Source organism: Cyprinus carpio, unplaced genomic scaffold (genome assembly GCF_018340385.1).
Source record: "Cyprinus carpio isolate SPL01 unplaced genomic scaffold, ASM1834038v1 S000006657, whole genome shotgun sequence".
Lineage (NCBI taxonomy): Eukaryota > Metazoa > Chordata > Actinopteri > Cypriniformes > Cyprinidae > Cyprinus > Cyprinus carpio.
In genome coordinates, this window is record NW_024879281.1 from 446,992 (window position 1) to 463,090 (window position 16,099).

Here is a 16,099-nt window from a genome sequence, read left to right on the forward strand (position 1 = left end):
TGTAAATTGTAATTATTTTCCACATATACTTTATATATATAATTTAATTTATTATTACAGAACTTAGATCGTTCAGCAGTCATGTTGGGGAAATAAAGTCAATGTTGTGGTGGACTGTGTGTTGCTGACATTCTCAAAAGGTTTAGAACTGTAGGCATGAAATGTTCTTTTCCATGAGAACATCTGGAACATTCTTCCACACTTATTGTTTTGCTGGTTGCTAGGTGTGGCTTCAGTTAGATAAAAGACCTGAGGAGTGTCTTGATATGATACATTAAGTTATGAGACCAGTTCAGGCATGAAAAAGCCTCAGGCATGTACTACTTTATACCCAAGGCTTGTTAATACTACAATGTTGCTCAATAGCACTTGACAGAATGACACAGTTCCTGCAGTGTACAATTCATAAATCATGCAAAAGTTCACGGAAAGCAGTTTTTTTTTTTTTTTTTTTTTTTAATAAAATAGCTCAAAATAAATACATCATATATACATAAATACAGAGGATTCATTTACACCACTTTAACATGTCAGTTTACCTTTTCAGACACAAAAAAGGCAGATGATAGGGAAAGTGAGCCAGTTTCCCATAATACGTATTTTCACTGTATAAGTAATGCATAATGTGCAAATTAAATCCAATTCAAACATATTTAGATGTACAAATCATAGTAAACATTCACATTTTACTGCTTTAGCAGCATGTGCAAACCAGCAAGCTCTGTGTCCATTCAAGTATAATGCACCAGTGTCCCATCTTAACACAATGGAGTAACATTTGCCATTCTTCCCCAGGACCTGTTTATCAAATGGTCCGTGTAGTGTGGGCCTTTGCATGCCAGGTGTCTCTTCCTATGCATTTCATGACCTTTGACCCCAGGCCAAACAGAAAGATGCTGAGGGCTTGGTACAATGAAGGTTCTCCTGCTCGTCATCACCAGCTGAGGTTCAGGTACCACGTTTTCTACAAGAATGTGGTAGTTTTTACCTTTGTTGTTGTCTACGAGAGGAAAGTTGCTACTGCCGGGTCGGAACACCACTACAAACTCCAGGAGCTCCTTCGGGTCCAGATTGGACGGTAGCGACACATTAAAAGAAAACATGTCAGTTTCTAAAGCTGCATTTGTTTCCCTCACGTAAGTGCATGGAATGTCTTTATAGCTTCGCCATGAGTCAAAAGTTATGCGGATGAAGACAGTTTTGTCGAATTTAATGTTGCAGACCCGTACGGTCCCGCTCAAAACCCTTTTGCTCAGGCTACAGCTCTCCAACTGCACCAAGGTTTCCTTCAATCTTGCATGGTCTGCAACAGGCTGTGGAAAACCAAGCTGAAGTCGCTGTCTCATGCTCTGCATGGGTGTTCTAGGCTTTACATGCTCCTTGGGCTGCGGGGCATCTTCTGTTTCTAACTCCGAAGGGTCAGCAGTGAAGATGCGCACGGATGTGAGAGCGAGACCTTTAGCATCAGCAAACACAACTCGCTTTTTCTTGCGTCGCATTCTGGTGCTAGGAGAGTATGAGGACAGGGAGCTGGCAGAGCTGGATGAAGATCGTGAAAATGTAGGTGAAGGGGGTGAAAGCCTGGCTCGTTGAAGCTCTGGTGAAGATATGTTGGGGGAAGAGCACCTGAGAGCAGACATGCCAAGGAGCAGATACACCGGTGGGCTAATCTGCGCATGCATGGCCAGATCCACCGGCATCACCCGATCAGGTAAAGAGTAACTGCTGAATCCAAATGCACTGTGAAAACACAAAGGAAAAGCTATTAGACAATTTGGAAAATATAGAGGCATGCAATGGGGTCCAAAATACAGATCACACCAAAAATATACTCAAAATCTAATTTTTTGTTTAAAATAAACATTTTCAAGTGGATGCCATTTAATTTCTGAATTTCACTCAAAGCAATAATATAACATTTATAATAATAAAAAAAGTAACTTTAAATTTCAATGATAAAATGCTAAATAAAGCATTTTTACTAGTGGTCTCAAACAATCTGGAGCCACGTGACAATGTTTTCTAATCAAATATCCCAAAATACATTTTAACTTGTATTGTAACTTTATTAAAACCAATAAGTTAACTTTCTGTAATATCACATGCATTATTTTGTGCAGAAAGCTAGTGAACTCACTTTGTGCTGCGCATTTTTGATTATAGAGATGAACGTCAGCTGAAGATGATTGTTGATGGAGAAATATCTGCAAATGAAAGAAAAAAGGTTTAAGTAAATGCCCAAAAACATCTTAAGAGATGTGACTGAATAGATTTACTGAAAACTATTCACTTTAACAGCGTTAGGTCAGCAAACTCTTTGCAAATGACAGATGCTTAGCAGTAATATTGTTAATGTTTAATATTTAACATTCAATTTATTTATTAAGCACATTTAAAACAACTTTAGTTAACCAAAATGCTGTACAAAAAGCGTAAACCTTACAAAAAAAGCATGTTAAAACATGCAGAATAATTCAAAGTACTTCACTCACCTCTGTCAGTAAAAAAAGATGCGCTGAAATAGATTTTCCTTGAACTTTAAATGCAGAAGTGCAGTCAATGTCAAAGAAATAACGCACGCCAAAAGTAGTTATGAGAAGTAACCAGCACTGTTTGCCGTCGACGGACCTTCACTCAAGTGCGTGCTGTTGCTGTTTAGTGAAGCGCTGTTTCTCAGGGATTTTAAAGCGCTCTCGAAGGGGCGTGGCTTATTCCAGACGTCACAAGTGTCGAGGAACAGCGTGTCCTTTATGAATGATCAGCCCATTATTGATCTCAACGAAAAAGTACTGCAAATTTTACGATCACATGAATTCATCCTTAGTTTTGACTGATCGTTTTTCAATGAGTGAGTAACAAGAGGGAATAAAAACACAACACAAAACAGAACAAAACAATTAGCCATGACACTCTAGTTTAAGTCGACTACTTAAAAAGACCAACAGTGAACATGAATCACAGGAGAATTTTCTTTGTTTTTATGAAAATCGTGAACATTTGGAACAAGTAATTGGAACAAAATTGAGAATAACTCCATGATAATATGTATTCTTTGAATGCACTGTATAATAACAATATTTTACATTAACAGTATTGTTAACATACTGTATGCTATATACATTATTCTTTTTCTTCGCACTTGTAGTCTCATATGTCGATTAAGAAATATAAGAATATAATATATACAAGAATGCTCTTCTGTTGTATTCTTGGCAATAAGCAAATGTAAGTTTCCAAAAAGGTGTGCACATCCAAAAGACCAAAAAGTGGATTCAGGTGTAGGACAAAAAAGTCACAAATAACAAACAAACAAACAGAGAGAGAGCTCCATGCACTTATTAAACTATATCTTCTAAACCATTTGATGAATCCAATTATTTTCATAACCTTTTGTCATCAGAGTCTCTAGATTTCTAGAATTGACAAAATGGTCTAGGGGGAGTTTGAAAATGTAAGAATGGTGCAGTAAAAATGGTGGTGGTAAGAGCAAAAATGTAAAAGTGCTTATAATAGCAACACCTATGGTCCAAACTGGCTATGTGTGTGCAGATGAGTAGTGGGGGAGATTTGGGACCATCTTGCCAAATTTGGTGTTTCTAGGACTTACGGTTTTGGCTGGCCAGACACTTTTAGGGCAGAATAATAATAATAAGAAAATCAGTACAAATACAGTAGGGCTCTGGCTTCGCTGCTTTGACCCCTTATAATAAATGTTTCTTGAGCATGAAATCAGCATAATAGAATGATTTCTGAAGAATCATGTGACACTGAAGACTGGAGTAATAATGCTGAAAATTCAGCTTTGACATCAAAGAAAAAAAAACTAACAATTTTAAAATGTAATCACATTTAAATCGTAATAATATTTCACAATATTCCTGTTTTTTAATCAAATAAATGCAGCCTTGGTTGGTGAACATAAGAAAAATCTGACTTACTCCAGACTTTTGAACGGAAGTGTAGAAATCTAAACAACAACAACAAAAACATTTGTAATTCAGTTTAAATTTTTATAGCACTTTTCAGTTTTATAAATGTATTCGTGCCCCCAGCCCCCAGTGACAGTGGCATGGAGAATGTGTTGATTCAAGAACCCTTCAGTGAAAACAGTTGCAGATCAGAAGAGGGTTCTACAACAAGTGATTTCCAACCATGTTTCTGTACTACCCCAGACAGCAACATAAGAACAGAAGAGTTTGTGAAAAGTTCCACAAAAACATGATTAATGTAGGTGTCACTTCATACTGTAAATATTATTACGGCATACATGAACTGGGTGAAATCATCTTGTGACATTTTATCAGTGAAATCGAAAAGGAAATCTGACACATTTCTTCAGCTGAATTGGGTGTGCAACAGGCTGTGTGGAATAGATGTGGACCAAATGAGGGCTGGATCTGGGCCAACAAAACATGCTTGGCCCATGCTTGGTTGCTGTCTGGGACCCCTAACACTACACATATTATACAGTCTCTCTAATGCACTATCAAGCACACCCAATTCAGCTGAAGAAATGTGTCAGATTGTTAAACTACATGCCTATCTTGTATCTGAAAAGTCAAGAGCAGTCATTGTTTTAAATGTAGCTAAAGAATTCTTTCATACTATATACATATATAGAAGATAATACATATTTCTTTAACTGGGCCTGAGGGGTTGATTCTTATTAAAATGTATAATCTAAACAAAGAACAAAATCATTTAAAACATTTTTTAGTTTTTGAGTGAAAATTAAAGATTAAGTTTTTGTATGTAGCTGATTTAGATTTTTTTTTTAATTACATTTATTTATTTTGTAATTTTTGAACTGTAACTTCAGTGTGCATAACTGTTTGACTAACCTAACAAATTCTTTTACTAACGTTTTCATTAGTGTATAGATGATACATGCAAAATTTTGTGAGGATCATTCAAGAGGTTTAAGATTAAATCGAAAAAGAAGTTTTGCCAACTTTTAAAAGAGGTAAATTTTGCCAATTTTTAAAGAGGTAAAAAACAAACAAACAAAACAGCAAAAAGAAAAAAAGAAAAGAAAAAAGAAACCTGTGCTTCATACCCTTAGGTATATTTTTTTGTCTTCCTTTACTTTATATTTAAATTTAACAATTAATGCCTGTGGTTCACATAGACAATACTCCCAGAAGGTATCAGAAAACTGACATTGTATGCAGATTTTTTGAGGGTTTCAGCAATTTCTCAGGGATCAACTGTTAATATCAATGTGAATGACACAAGAATGCTCATAAATTTAAATAAGTGTAAATGGTTCAGAATAATGATTTATAAACAAGATGCAAAAAAAATAAATAAAATAAAAATAAAAATCATTATAGTTTGATATGGGTGAATAAACTTTTAAATACCATTTTGTAAAGAATATTTGATCTCCAAAACACTTAAATATAATTAAATGTTAATTTCATTTTAATTTATCCAAATTATACTAAAAACATTTGTCAAGCTGCATGACATGACTATTTATTGCTGTCCATCAGTTAAAATGAAAAGTATTTTTTGCTGTAGCCTACATAATTCTGCCTTCAAGTGTACTCCAACAAGTAAACATGCCAACCTTCATGAATTTCTGATGCCCTGGGTGCTAACAGCAATTTATAAAATGTCAGCCATTTATATCAATGTGTCAGGATTATGGACCTGTCTCTGTATGTTTTGCCCTATGACCCAGTTTCTGTCACCCGTGGTTTGTTAATTTGATTCCAGGTGTTCCTTGTCCCGTTAATTTGATCATTCCATACACCTGTGTTTCCCCTATTATCCTGCCTATATAACCCTAGTCCTTTCAGTTCACTTTTGTTGGGTCTACAAGTCAGTACGTGTGTCTTCGTCCTGTTTCCTTTGTTGGATTTACCCATGTGTTGGATTAATAAAGACTTTCACTTATCTTCGGCTCTGTGTTACTTCCGGCAGCATAGTGTCACATAATGAATTCTCGATGAATATAAAGTTTAAACTTTTTCTGTCACTTCTGATCAATGGCATCCTTGCTGAATTTTATTTAAAACCTTTTGAACAGTGGCATTACTGTAATGGAGGACAAAAACAAGATGCACTGTCACATATAAAAACTAAATTCTACAAATAATTCATGCTTCATTCTTACAAATTTCCCCCCAAACAAGTTAATAATTATTTTCTTTGCATTATGCTGTAAAGTCCTTTTGTGGCTGTAATTGTTTATTTTTTAGTATTAAAAGTTCCAAAGGGGTTTCTTATGTGAAACTGGTCCTGTAAAAATAAAGAACTGACAACTGTTTCAAGAAACGTTTTGCACAACTGCATACCATTGATTTTAAATTAAAATATTTGAAAGTTTTTCACATGCACACAATTGATATGGCTGGTATAACTTGTCTTGAGTCAAGCCTTCACAACAAAACAAAAACAGCAACTTTAGTAGGGGTGTGTACATTCTTGTTTCATAGTATCACAATAAGGTGAAGCAGTAGTTTATGTGGATCTTGTATACGGTTGTGCAACCAAGAGCTCCAAAGTCTCATCCAACAAGTTTCAGTCACTCCTTATGATTTCAATTTACACACAGAAAAATGAAAATTTGTAACCCTTTTGGAATGCAGATTACTTTCAATTCCAAACTGACATTATGTTGCCATAAGATCTGGATGCTACTTGGTTTAATATTTTGTGCTCCATGACCTTGATACATTGTTAAGTGTGGTTTAAATGAATAGTAAACCCAAAAATTTAAATTTGCTAAAAATGTACTTCTCTTATAAAGATTTGAAGAAGTTTAGCATTGCATGACTTGCTCATAAATGGATCCTCTGCAGTGAATGGGTGCCGTCAGAATGAGAGCCCAAACAGCTGATATAAAACATCACAATAATCCAAAATTAATCCACATCACTCCAGTACATCAATTAATATCTTATGAAGCAAAAAACGTCTATGCATAGATCAAGCAGCATTTACAAGTGATAGCAGTCTGAAATATTTATAAGCAAATATGTCTGTAGATTTTGATATGAGAGGAAAACAGGGGGTTGACTTTTTCACTGGAAGAAACATCATTATGGATTATGGACTCTTTTTTTATAATCACTTGACTTTTCACCTCACAAGATGTTTTACTGATGAACTGGAGTCTTGTTTGTGACGTTTTTATCAGCTGTTTGGACTTTCTGACGGCACCCATTCACTGCAGAGGATCCACTGGTGAGCAAGTGATGTAAATCTACATTTCACAAAAAATATTTCATATCAGGTCGGCATCTGTATGCTTTCCTGCATATAGCACACACACACACACACACACACACACACACACACACACACACACACACACACACACACACACACACACACACACACACACACACACACACACACACACACATCAAATCGAAGTGGTAATTGGCTGTGTGGACTTCACTGAATCTATCACCTTAGTCTGTAAAACCACTGCATGCACACTTATTGAACAAAATCAATAAGGATTGCCTCAGCAAACTCAGGTGATCAATTCTCCTCAACAGGTAAACTGTTATCTGGGAATTCTCATTTATTGGAAAGGCAGCACAGGCAAAGCAAATGTCACCATCTCTGCTCTCCAATTCCACTACTAATCTCTGCATTGATCTGTGCAGATGCTGGACCTTTGTGCACACTTTGATCGGTTTCAGTCTCCCAGTTAGACTGGAGAAAGAACATGGGAAGGTTAATGCTTTCCCTTGTGTTCATGTTGGGCCACTGAAATAACAGATATATTAGTGTCACATTAGTATTGTGTCATAATGTCCTGCACTGCAAAAACTTCATCTTCTGAAACTACTTTTTATAAACTTTTTCTGAGGTATGTCAGTATTTCCTATAACAAGACTTGTTATGCAGCTTAATTTATATAACTGAAAAACTAGTTGTTCGTTTATCACTCCTGAATCTGGAATGTGGATGATTATGTAGAACAGGTTGTCTAGGAAGGCGGTGTAGGTCAGATTATGTAACTTTTTTTTTTCTTTCTTTCTTTTTTATTAGCAACACAATATCACTCACCAGGGTCTGAGTGCACTAGAAAATATGAGAAAAGTACACAGTTTCTAGATTTTCAGCAGTTGCCATCTAAGTGTGGTGAATTTAAAATGTCTCAATTAAATATCTGTAAAGTTTAGGCCACACAACAAAATGTGTTGTGTGCCCTCAAAATGTCTTTGATTTTTCAAAGATTGATTTCTGCAAAATTGATCGTCAGAAATAAATACAGGCCACTTAGTTAATGTGGGCTATGCCCAAAAATGATTAATTTGCTAAACTAATCAATGAATCAGAAGTCGTAGAACAGCTTTTTTCGGTTATACATGCCACATGTGCACCAAACCAGATTTATGGCTACATGAGAAAGAACATTTATTAATTTTGGATCACAAATGGAAAACTACAGGTATCTCCCTTCAAAGTTTAGCTCTAGCCCTGATCAAATACAACTGAACCAGCTAATAAAGATCTTCAGGAGCACTTGATAATTACAGACAGGTGTGTTGGATCAGGCTTGCAGGTAGTTTGATCTCTAGAAACAGGATTGGGCACCTCTACTCTTTTAAAAAAAAAAAAAAACATTATTGTTTGCATCATAGCGACAACTAGTGTTACGTGGATGTCAGTTCACTTGCAAATTCTCGTTGGGTCAGATTTGGGATAGTTTCATTAAGTTTACTGTCTCTTTGTTCTTATGGTTTTCGGTCCTCAGATACTTTGAGAAAGAAATCTAAACAAAAGGGCATCAACACCTTCAATGCATGAACCGAAAAAAAAATGTTTTCACAACCAACAAATAACAACGTGTAACCACATGATGGCAGCAAAGCACCAGATAATGTCTAAGTGTGCAGGCTCTATTTCAACCTGCAGTGCAGTACATGAAGCACAATATCAACTGCGTTTAAACTACATGATCTTAATCAACACTTAAATATGCTTGCTTACGCTTCTTTTCTGGCTTGTAAAACTGGGCATTCAAAACAGTGCCTCACAAGAAGAAAACTGTTACACAATCTATTTTTTAGAGAATAGATCTGATGGATGAGTTGACTGATTGCAGCTCCCTGTGAAAAGTGGATCAAATCTTTGTGGTTCAGCACAGATGTGTTTCGCAGAAACATCATGAGCTGAATTTAGATGTTCACAGATGTGATATTATAAGCGCTATGTGATAGAACCTGAAGAATGTGACATTATTGCTAACTGTCTTGGAAGCTACAGCTAGCCGTTTTCTTATTTAACACAATGGCGGTTAGCTTATGTTGTATTTAATCCTGATTAGTATCTCAGCTGAACAGTTTATGCTTGGAATCAGATTTCATAATATATTGGATTAAAATAAGAAGCCATTACAAACAGATGCCTGGCATTTTCCCAAGTGAGTCACATACCATATGAACTTGACACACTGAAAGTGTCTTAAAAGATGCTGTTTAAAGCAGATTTTTTTTAACCTAATTAATTTGGCATTAAAAATTTCTGGAGCCATCCATGGTACATTTGAACCTGATGAAATGCTAAAACAAAATCCCATGCCTCCCTTGGTCACAGCTGTGCTGTGTCATCTAGACTGATTGTTTCCTTAAGATGAGACGTGTGCTTTTTTCAAGCAGTTATTTCCTACTCATGCCACATTTGATACACCCAACTCCAATGTATATGTATATATATTCTGCCATTTTTATTCTGAAATAATACATTTACAACAGCAGCTAAATTAATCTTTGTGTTTATTGCTAGTGCACTGAAATGTTGACCAAATTAACTTTAAGATTTATGCATTTAAAATGTCTTTCTCTTCCTGAAAACAGAGTAAAAAAAATATTGATTAGTCATGCTGCACTTGTGGGCGTGTCCACATTTTTGTCCTATCAAATGACTTCAATGATGATGTCCCTCCCACTAATACCGCCTTTCTTACTAATAACTGCAAGTAGCAAAATATGATTCACTGTTGTGATCCATCTACTGGCTATTTAAAAAACAAACAAACAAACAAAAAAAAAACATCCTTCAATAAGTCCCACCCCAACTTCCTGTTTTAAAAATGTCTTTAAAACAATTATGTCTGTATGGCCTTGTCGAAGGGCCCTCTGATAAATGCTTCCATTGTTTGCTCTTTGAGTTTGAAAACCACAGTGCTTTCAAGCATGAAAAAATAAATGTCGTATGGAATTTGCCCTTCATTACCATGTTAGCGGAGCACTCTGGGAAATCACAGCTCATTTTGCGCACTCTCTTTTTATGTAAACGTTGGCAGCTGATTGAGCACTTCTGTTTGAAGGGAAATCTTACATCACCGCGACTGGTCTCCTTTTGTGCAATATTAGCAGCACAGGGAAGCCAACAAGTGACAAGTCAAAGAAATTAGCAAATCGTAGTGGTTAATGATCTAAAAGAAGAGCTGCAGATTCAGATGCTGCAAGTGTTGATCTATGAATCACTGAACCCTCGAGCAGGGCACTTAACCTCAAGCTGCTCTGAAGGGAATGATCCTTGTAATAAGTGTACTGTAAGTCGCCTCAGCAAATAGCGCTCATGTGAAGACCACTGTTTTTCAGCTATACTGCCTGGCATCTTCCAGACTCAACAGAGCCTGGTTTTGCTTCATCCTCTGAGGTACATCTTTCAGTTTTTGCTTTCAAACAGAGTTTTTCAAAGGTTTAAATGAACAGGTAATGAGATTATCTCAAAACGAATCTCAAAAGAAGGGAGCAGAAATTTCATCTTGATTTTTAAATGATATCAGTGAAATTGCATTCTGTTGGTTTTAAACGATGAAGCATTTAATTGCTTGAAAAATGAGAGGGGTGTTTATTGGGAACTGAAATTCAATAGGAACCATTCAGGGGTTGTTTTCCAGCTGCTTCCCCGTGTGCAAACCTCTACTTGCAAATTTTCATTATAACATTATTGGACTGATAATATACATAAGTTCATTTACATAAGAACATATTGGCTGCTGATGAAGTGAGAAATGTGCTAATCGGACTTTGGCAGATGTATGATATTTGGATTTGTGCACATTGGGCAGCTTCTGCTGTGAGTCTGGTGTTTACAATGGATTCTGAGACACTCAATGGACTCGAGGTTAAAACGGAAGCGAAGGAAAAGTCAAGAAGCAACAGAAGTTCTTTCCATTTACTTGAGGAAAGAGTGAAAGCTCTTTCTATAGGCACTTCCCTTGTGTCTGTTGAGTTACTGTCATTGAGTGCTAACTGAGGGTTGTGTTCAAGGGCTGTGAATGAAACCGCGGCTGAGAGTTTCTGACTAAAGGTCCAGGTGAACCTCAGTAGGGGCCGTGAATCTCCCGCACTCATATTGAGGCTGAAAAGGCTGAGTGCAGAGGAGTGTGCAGAAGAAATTGGTTGTGACTTGGATTTTTATTCTTTCTGTAAAAAGACTTCAATCATTCTGTCTAAGCGCTTTTGTCTTTCCTTCATGTTGGCATTAAAATGTGTTCTGTTCATCTGTGCTGGTCATGTTCCTTTAAACACATTAGATTAGCATCTCATTTCAGTGACTCATTAGCAACAATTTGCTAAAAAGCAAGACTTCTTAAACAGTAATATGGGTATGAACAATATGGGGTTAAGAGTCTCTCAAGGTCAGATATGTTCCAATCACGCTACTCCCATGCAGTAAATTACAATACATTATCACTTGATTTCAAGTCAAAGATAAATACAGAGGTCACATTTAAATTAAGTTCTAATATAAAACAGCATTTAGTTGTATATATCCTTGTAGGGACTCCCCATAGGCTTAATGGTTTTTATACTTAACAAACTGTATTTTCTATCGCCCTACACCAACCCTACACCTAAACCTACCCCTCACAGAAAACTTTCTGAATTTTTACAATCTCAAAAAAAAAAAAAAAAAAAACTAATTCTGTATGATTTATAAGCTTCTGTACCCATGGGGAGCTCAACTTAGGTCCCCACGAGTTTTTGTGTATTCAGATTTAAGTCTCCACCAGTATAGAAAAACCTGTACCCCCCCCCCCCCACACACACAAATTCTATTCAAAACAAAAAACAAACAAACAAACAAACAAACAAATTAATGAGTAAGCGTTTATTGTACTAGCTAGTCTAGTTTTTCAATAAACCAATTTAACATAAATGATAATTTAAATAAAATCATAATAAAGTGTTGATTGATTAATTTATTTTAACAAACAATATAGTCGTTGCTCACTTGGTTGGTTCTACTTTACACTGCTAACATTCACGTTAACATTCATTCCTCCTTCACTTCTGACTTCTAGCAGGTGAGAAGACTTTTCTCATGGGAAGACAGACAGCTGCAGAAGTGAGAGTGGAGGCACAGTATAGCACAGGGAGCTGCTCAGAACAAGTTATCCACGGCTCTAGGACACAATTCATTTTCACTGAGTGCGCAATCCCTTAAAATGGCTTTCAACAATACTTGAAAGAGGCTTCTGTAATGACATCCTTTGTGCACTGTCGGTAAGTGGTGTTTAATTTTTTTTCCCCTGATGTTTTTTAAAGGGACCAGACATGTAGCCTCACATCATTTTAAAAATACATCATTGCCAAGATAAAAAAAAAAAAAATAATAATGATAATAAAAAAATAAAATAATTCTTTTGGGGGCCCAAGCCCCCTACAAAAACATAACTAGACCATGTTATTATGTCTGCAATTCTGCCATTTATTTGAAATATTTTAAACATTTCATGTTTTATCATGTAATGCAGTTTTTAGATTTCATTTAGTAATTTAATCTATACATTACTATAAATTAATGTATAGTTTCCAATACAGATTACTGTAAGTACCTACACTCTCAGAAAAAAGGTATAAAAGCTGTCACTGAAGTGGTACCCTTTCAAAAGGTACTACATTGCAACATTTAGATACTAAGATGTACCACTGAAGTACTAATACATACATTTAAGATACTAATGTGCACACTTTAGGGATAAATATAGTAGCCTAGTGCCCTAGTGACAGCTTTTATGAGACTTTATATTGAAAAGAAGGAAAAGGCTTAGTGTACACTTTTTGGATTTGGTTAATCCATAAATAAATAATAAAAAATAAAAAGAAAGACAGAGAAAAAAAAGAAATAAAGAAAAATGCAGGATTGCAATAAAGGGTTCCAAAAAAGAAGGGAATGAAAGAAAAAAAATCACATAATAAAACTAAATAGAAATGAAAAAATGAAAAAAAAGCACTATACAAAATTTAATTATCTAAAAATATTAATAATAAACACAGTGACCTTTTGCACAGACCTTTATGTTGCTGTGAAAATGATTTAAATGGTCTGAAAGAGCCCCATTTCCCAGTTGAATTAAGGTAGATTTATTTATTTATTTATTTATTTATTTATTTATTTATTTTTTGCTTCTTTTAAGTCATCTTGTGGCCCCTTGTATGTTTTCTGGGGCCTACAAATGGGCTTGGCCCTTTAGATGTGTACCATTTCACAAAACAAAACATATGAACCAGTAGAGTAGCTACAGTAGAACTGAATTACTCACATTAGATAGGCCTGACCAGCCCTTATCTGGGATTGTATTAGATGGTGTCCTCGTTACTGCAGGAATGTGACAAATGAAGAAGAATATTATCTGCTTCCTACTATTTACAAAAGTTTGGCAATCAGGTCAGGGGGCAGGAGACAGTGAGAGAACAGCTATGCTGTGCGGTACTCAAGGGCCAAGAGAGGAAACAGGCCCTAAGTGATCTAAATGAGAAACTGCTACAGCACAGCTGTTGCTCTATTAAGAGTCTCCTAAAGGAGCTTCACAAGGGGCTCTTGCTAAAGACCAAAACAGAGTCCATGCCAGAGGACCTGTAAGTTTTTCAAAGAAAATGGTTTGCTTGTAAATAAAGAAATATGACATATGATATGGAGTATGATATGAATATATGACAACTGCTCATGAAGTTAATATTATCCCTTGTTGCATGTTGCCAGGAGCTTCTAAATGTGACGCAAAATTAAACTTTTATTAGTATAAATATAAATAGCACATACATATTTGGGGTAAAATATCCATAAATTATCAATACTTTTCAGTATTGTATGAACAATATGCATGTTTGGTCAAGTCACGCCAAAAGGTATTTATAATCAACATTTCCGCAATCTTGGATTTATTTTTTCACTGAGCTGGACATAAGCGATACTGTCTTCAAATTCGGCAACACTCAAGATGCCAGATTTTAGATTTTATATCAGGAGTGCATGCGATGTCTTTAAAATGTGTGGCCTGCTGGCAGATCACAAAACATTTGAAACCAATCACAATAATTTTTAGAACAAATTTAGAGTGACATGAACCTAAAAAAGCTTCTTTAAGGGGTTCTGAGTGCCATTCATAAATGCCTTTGTTTCATATCGTTTTAGTTTGGTTATTTGTAAACTTGCACATATAATACATACAGCAGCAGCAACAGCAACAAAACCCCTTAGACTTTAACAACCAAGAAAAAAAATGGATTACTGCTCAGTCTGAAACTGGTTTGTCTGGCAGCTAATTAAATAAGTCCTAAGACTTATATTGAAAATTGGCAACCTGTCAAAGTTAACCAGACCTGATCTATGTAGCTAACAACAGGAGGCATGTTGTCCTTAACATGCCAATCACGACTGTAGCCAGGCAATCACAGAGGTTACAGGCAGCACCTGATCATGCGTCAAAGTACATCGAAACACTCCGACTTCAAAGGCGAGTCAAAGTATAGAATTAAGAGAAGGAAAGAAAGTGCTCTACTTGCTGTTATTCCTGTAAGAGAGCTCTTTTGTGAGCTATCAGCCATTCAAGACACAAAGAAAGTCCAGGTACCTTGTGAACCTTTTCAATTATGTACTTTTCCCTGTTTTGCAATTTTATGTAACGTTTTTAAACCAAACTGTATATTTTCAATGGTTGTAGATAAATTTGCTATGACTTATTTTGCTGCATAGCAGCCCAGGCTAATTAGGTGTGGACATTATGTATGATAAATGCACTGACAATCCAAAGGCTGAAGACGATAATTTATAGCTATCAGTCACAGGACAAGCATGCCAAATGATTGCTCACCCTAGCAAACAGCAGTCTTTGGTGCAGATCTATTGACTTGAAATTGCAATTGGCTCTTGGAATGAATATCGTCCACTTTGATTCTGCCACAAGCCACTTTTGCAACCCTTCACCTCTTGAAAGAAAGTATTCTTTGAGTAACTGGATTCATAAATGTTTTTTTTTTCTTCCCCCTTGCCCCCATCATGATGACTTTAGTCATTGCTGAGATGAACTGCAATGGCGGTGGAACCTTGCTTATTTGAGGATTGTGTTTCGAGATGATGAGCCAAAAGCAGTCTTTGGGATTGCTTTGCCTGAGACCTAACCTTCCACCATAGGGCTGTTGGTGAGCCGAGATGAGTTTTCTTTCCAATCCACACAAGCCATTTTCTTTGAGAAAAAGACTGAAAGAGCCTGAAATTGTTAGCTCCTCCTTCTTATGTCTGAAAGAACTCGGCTCCAGGGTTTTCTTGGGAAATGTAAACATCAAATAAAATCTACAAATCTTTGTGTACATATGCTTGTACAGTATGACTGACTTTCTTCCGTGGAGTGCAACTGAAGAGGTTTCACCAAATGTTCATGCTGCTCTTTTTATACAATGAAAGCAGATGTGTCCCAGGTTTTTGAAAAAAGGTTTAAAAAAACAACATTGGAGTCCCTTGACTTTCAATGCATGGATTAAAAAATGGTTCTTCAAAAACGATATATATAATAACGGTAAGTAAATGATGACAAAAATAATAATAAAATTGTGACACAAAGGTAAGTAAATGATGACAGAATTTTTTTTATTTTTGGGTGAGCTATCCCTTTAGCCCAGTTGAACCGCTGTGGTTCTTTATTACCTCAGCCCCCTTTCAAAATCATATTTCGGGGGGCCCCAACAAGGCCCACTCTCTGATCATGGCCCTGGGAATTGTTCTAACCTATTATCCATTATGGCACCCTGCTTTAACCCAATGAGAATAAAGACCTCCAATGTGTAATCCCCTGTGTAATCATTTATTATTGCTTCTGTTTTCGGCAGATTTTATC

The 16,099-nt window shown here is 36.0% G+C and overlaps 1 protein-coding gene across 1 annotated transcript; it reads right to left on the reverse strand.

Moving 5' to 3' along the window:
* Positions 1-435: 435 nt before the first annotated feature.
* LOC109097853 (protein phosphatase 1 regulatory subunit 3C-B-like) lies at positions 436-2,667 on the reverse strand. The gene is made up of 3 exons (XM_019111471.2): positions 2,493-2,667; positions 2,138-2,204; positions 436-1,740 (listed from the first exon to the last, which is right to left on the reverse strand). The coding sequence occupies exons 2-3, from the start codon at positions 2,149-2,151 to the stop codon at positions 759-761; spliced, it is 996 nt and encodes a 331-aa protein (XP_018967016.1). The 5' UTR covers positions 2,152-2,204; positions 2,493-2,667; the 3' UTR covers positions 436-758.
* Positions 2,668-16,099: the final 13,432 nt, after the last annotated feature.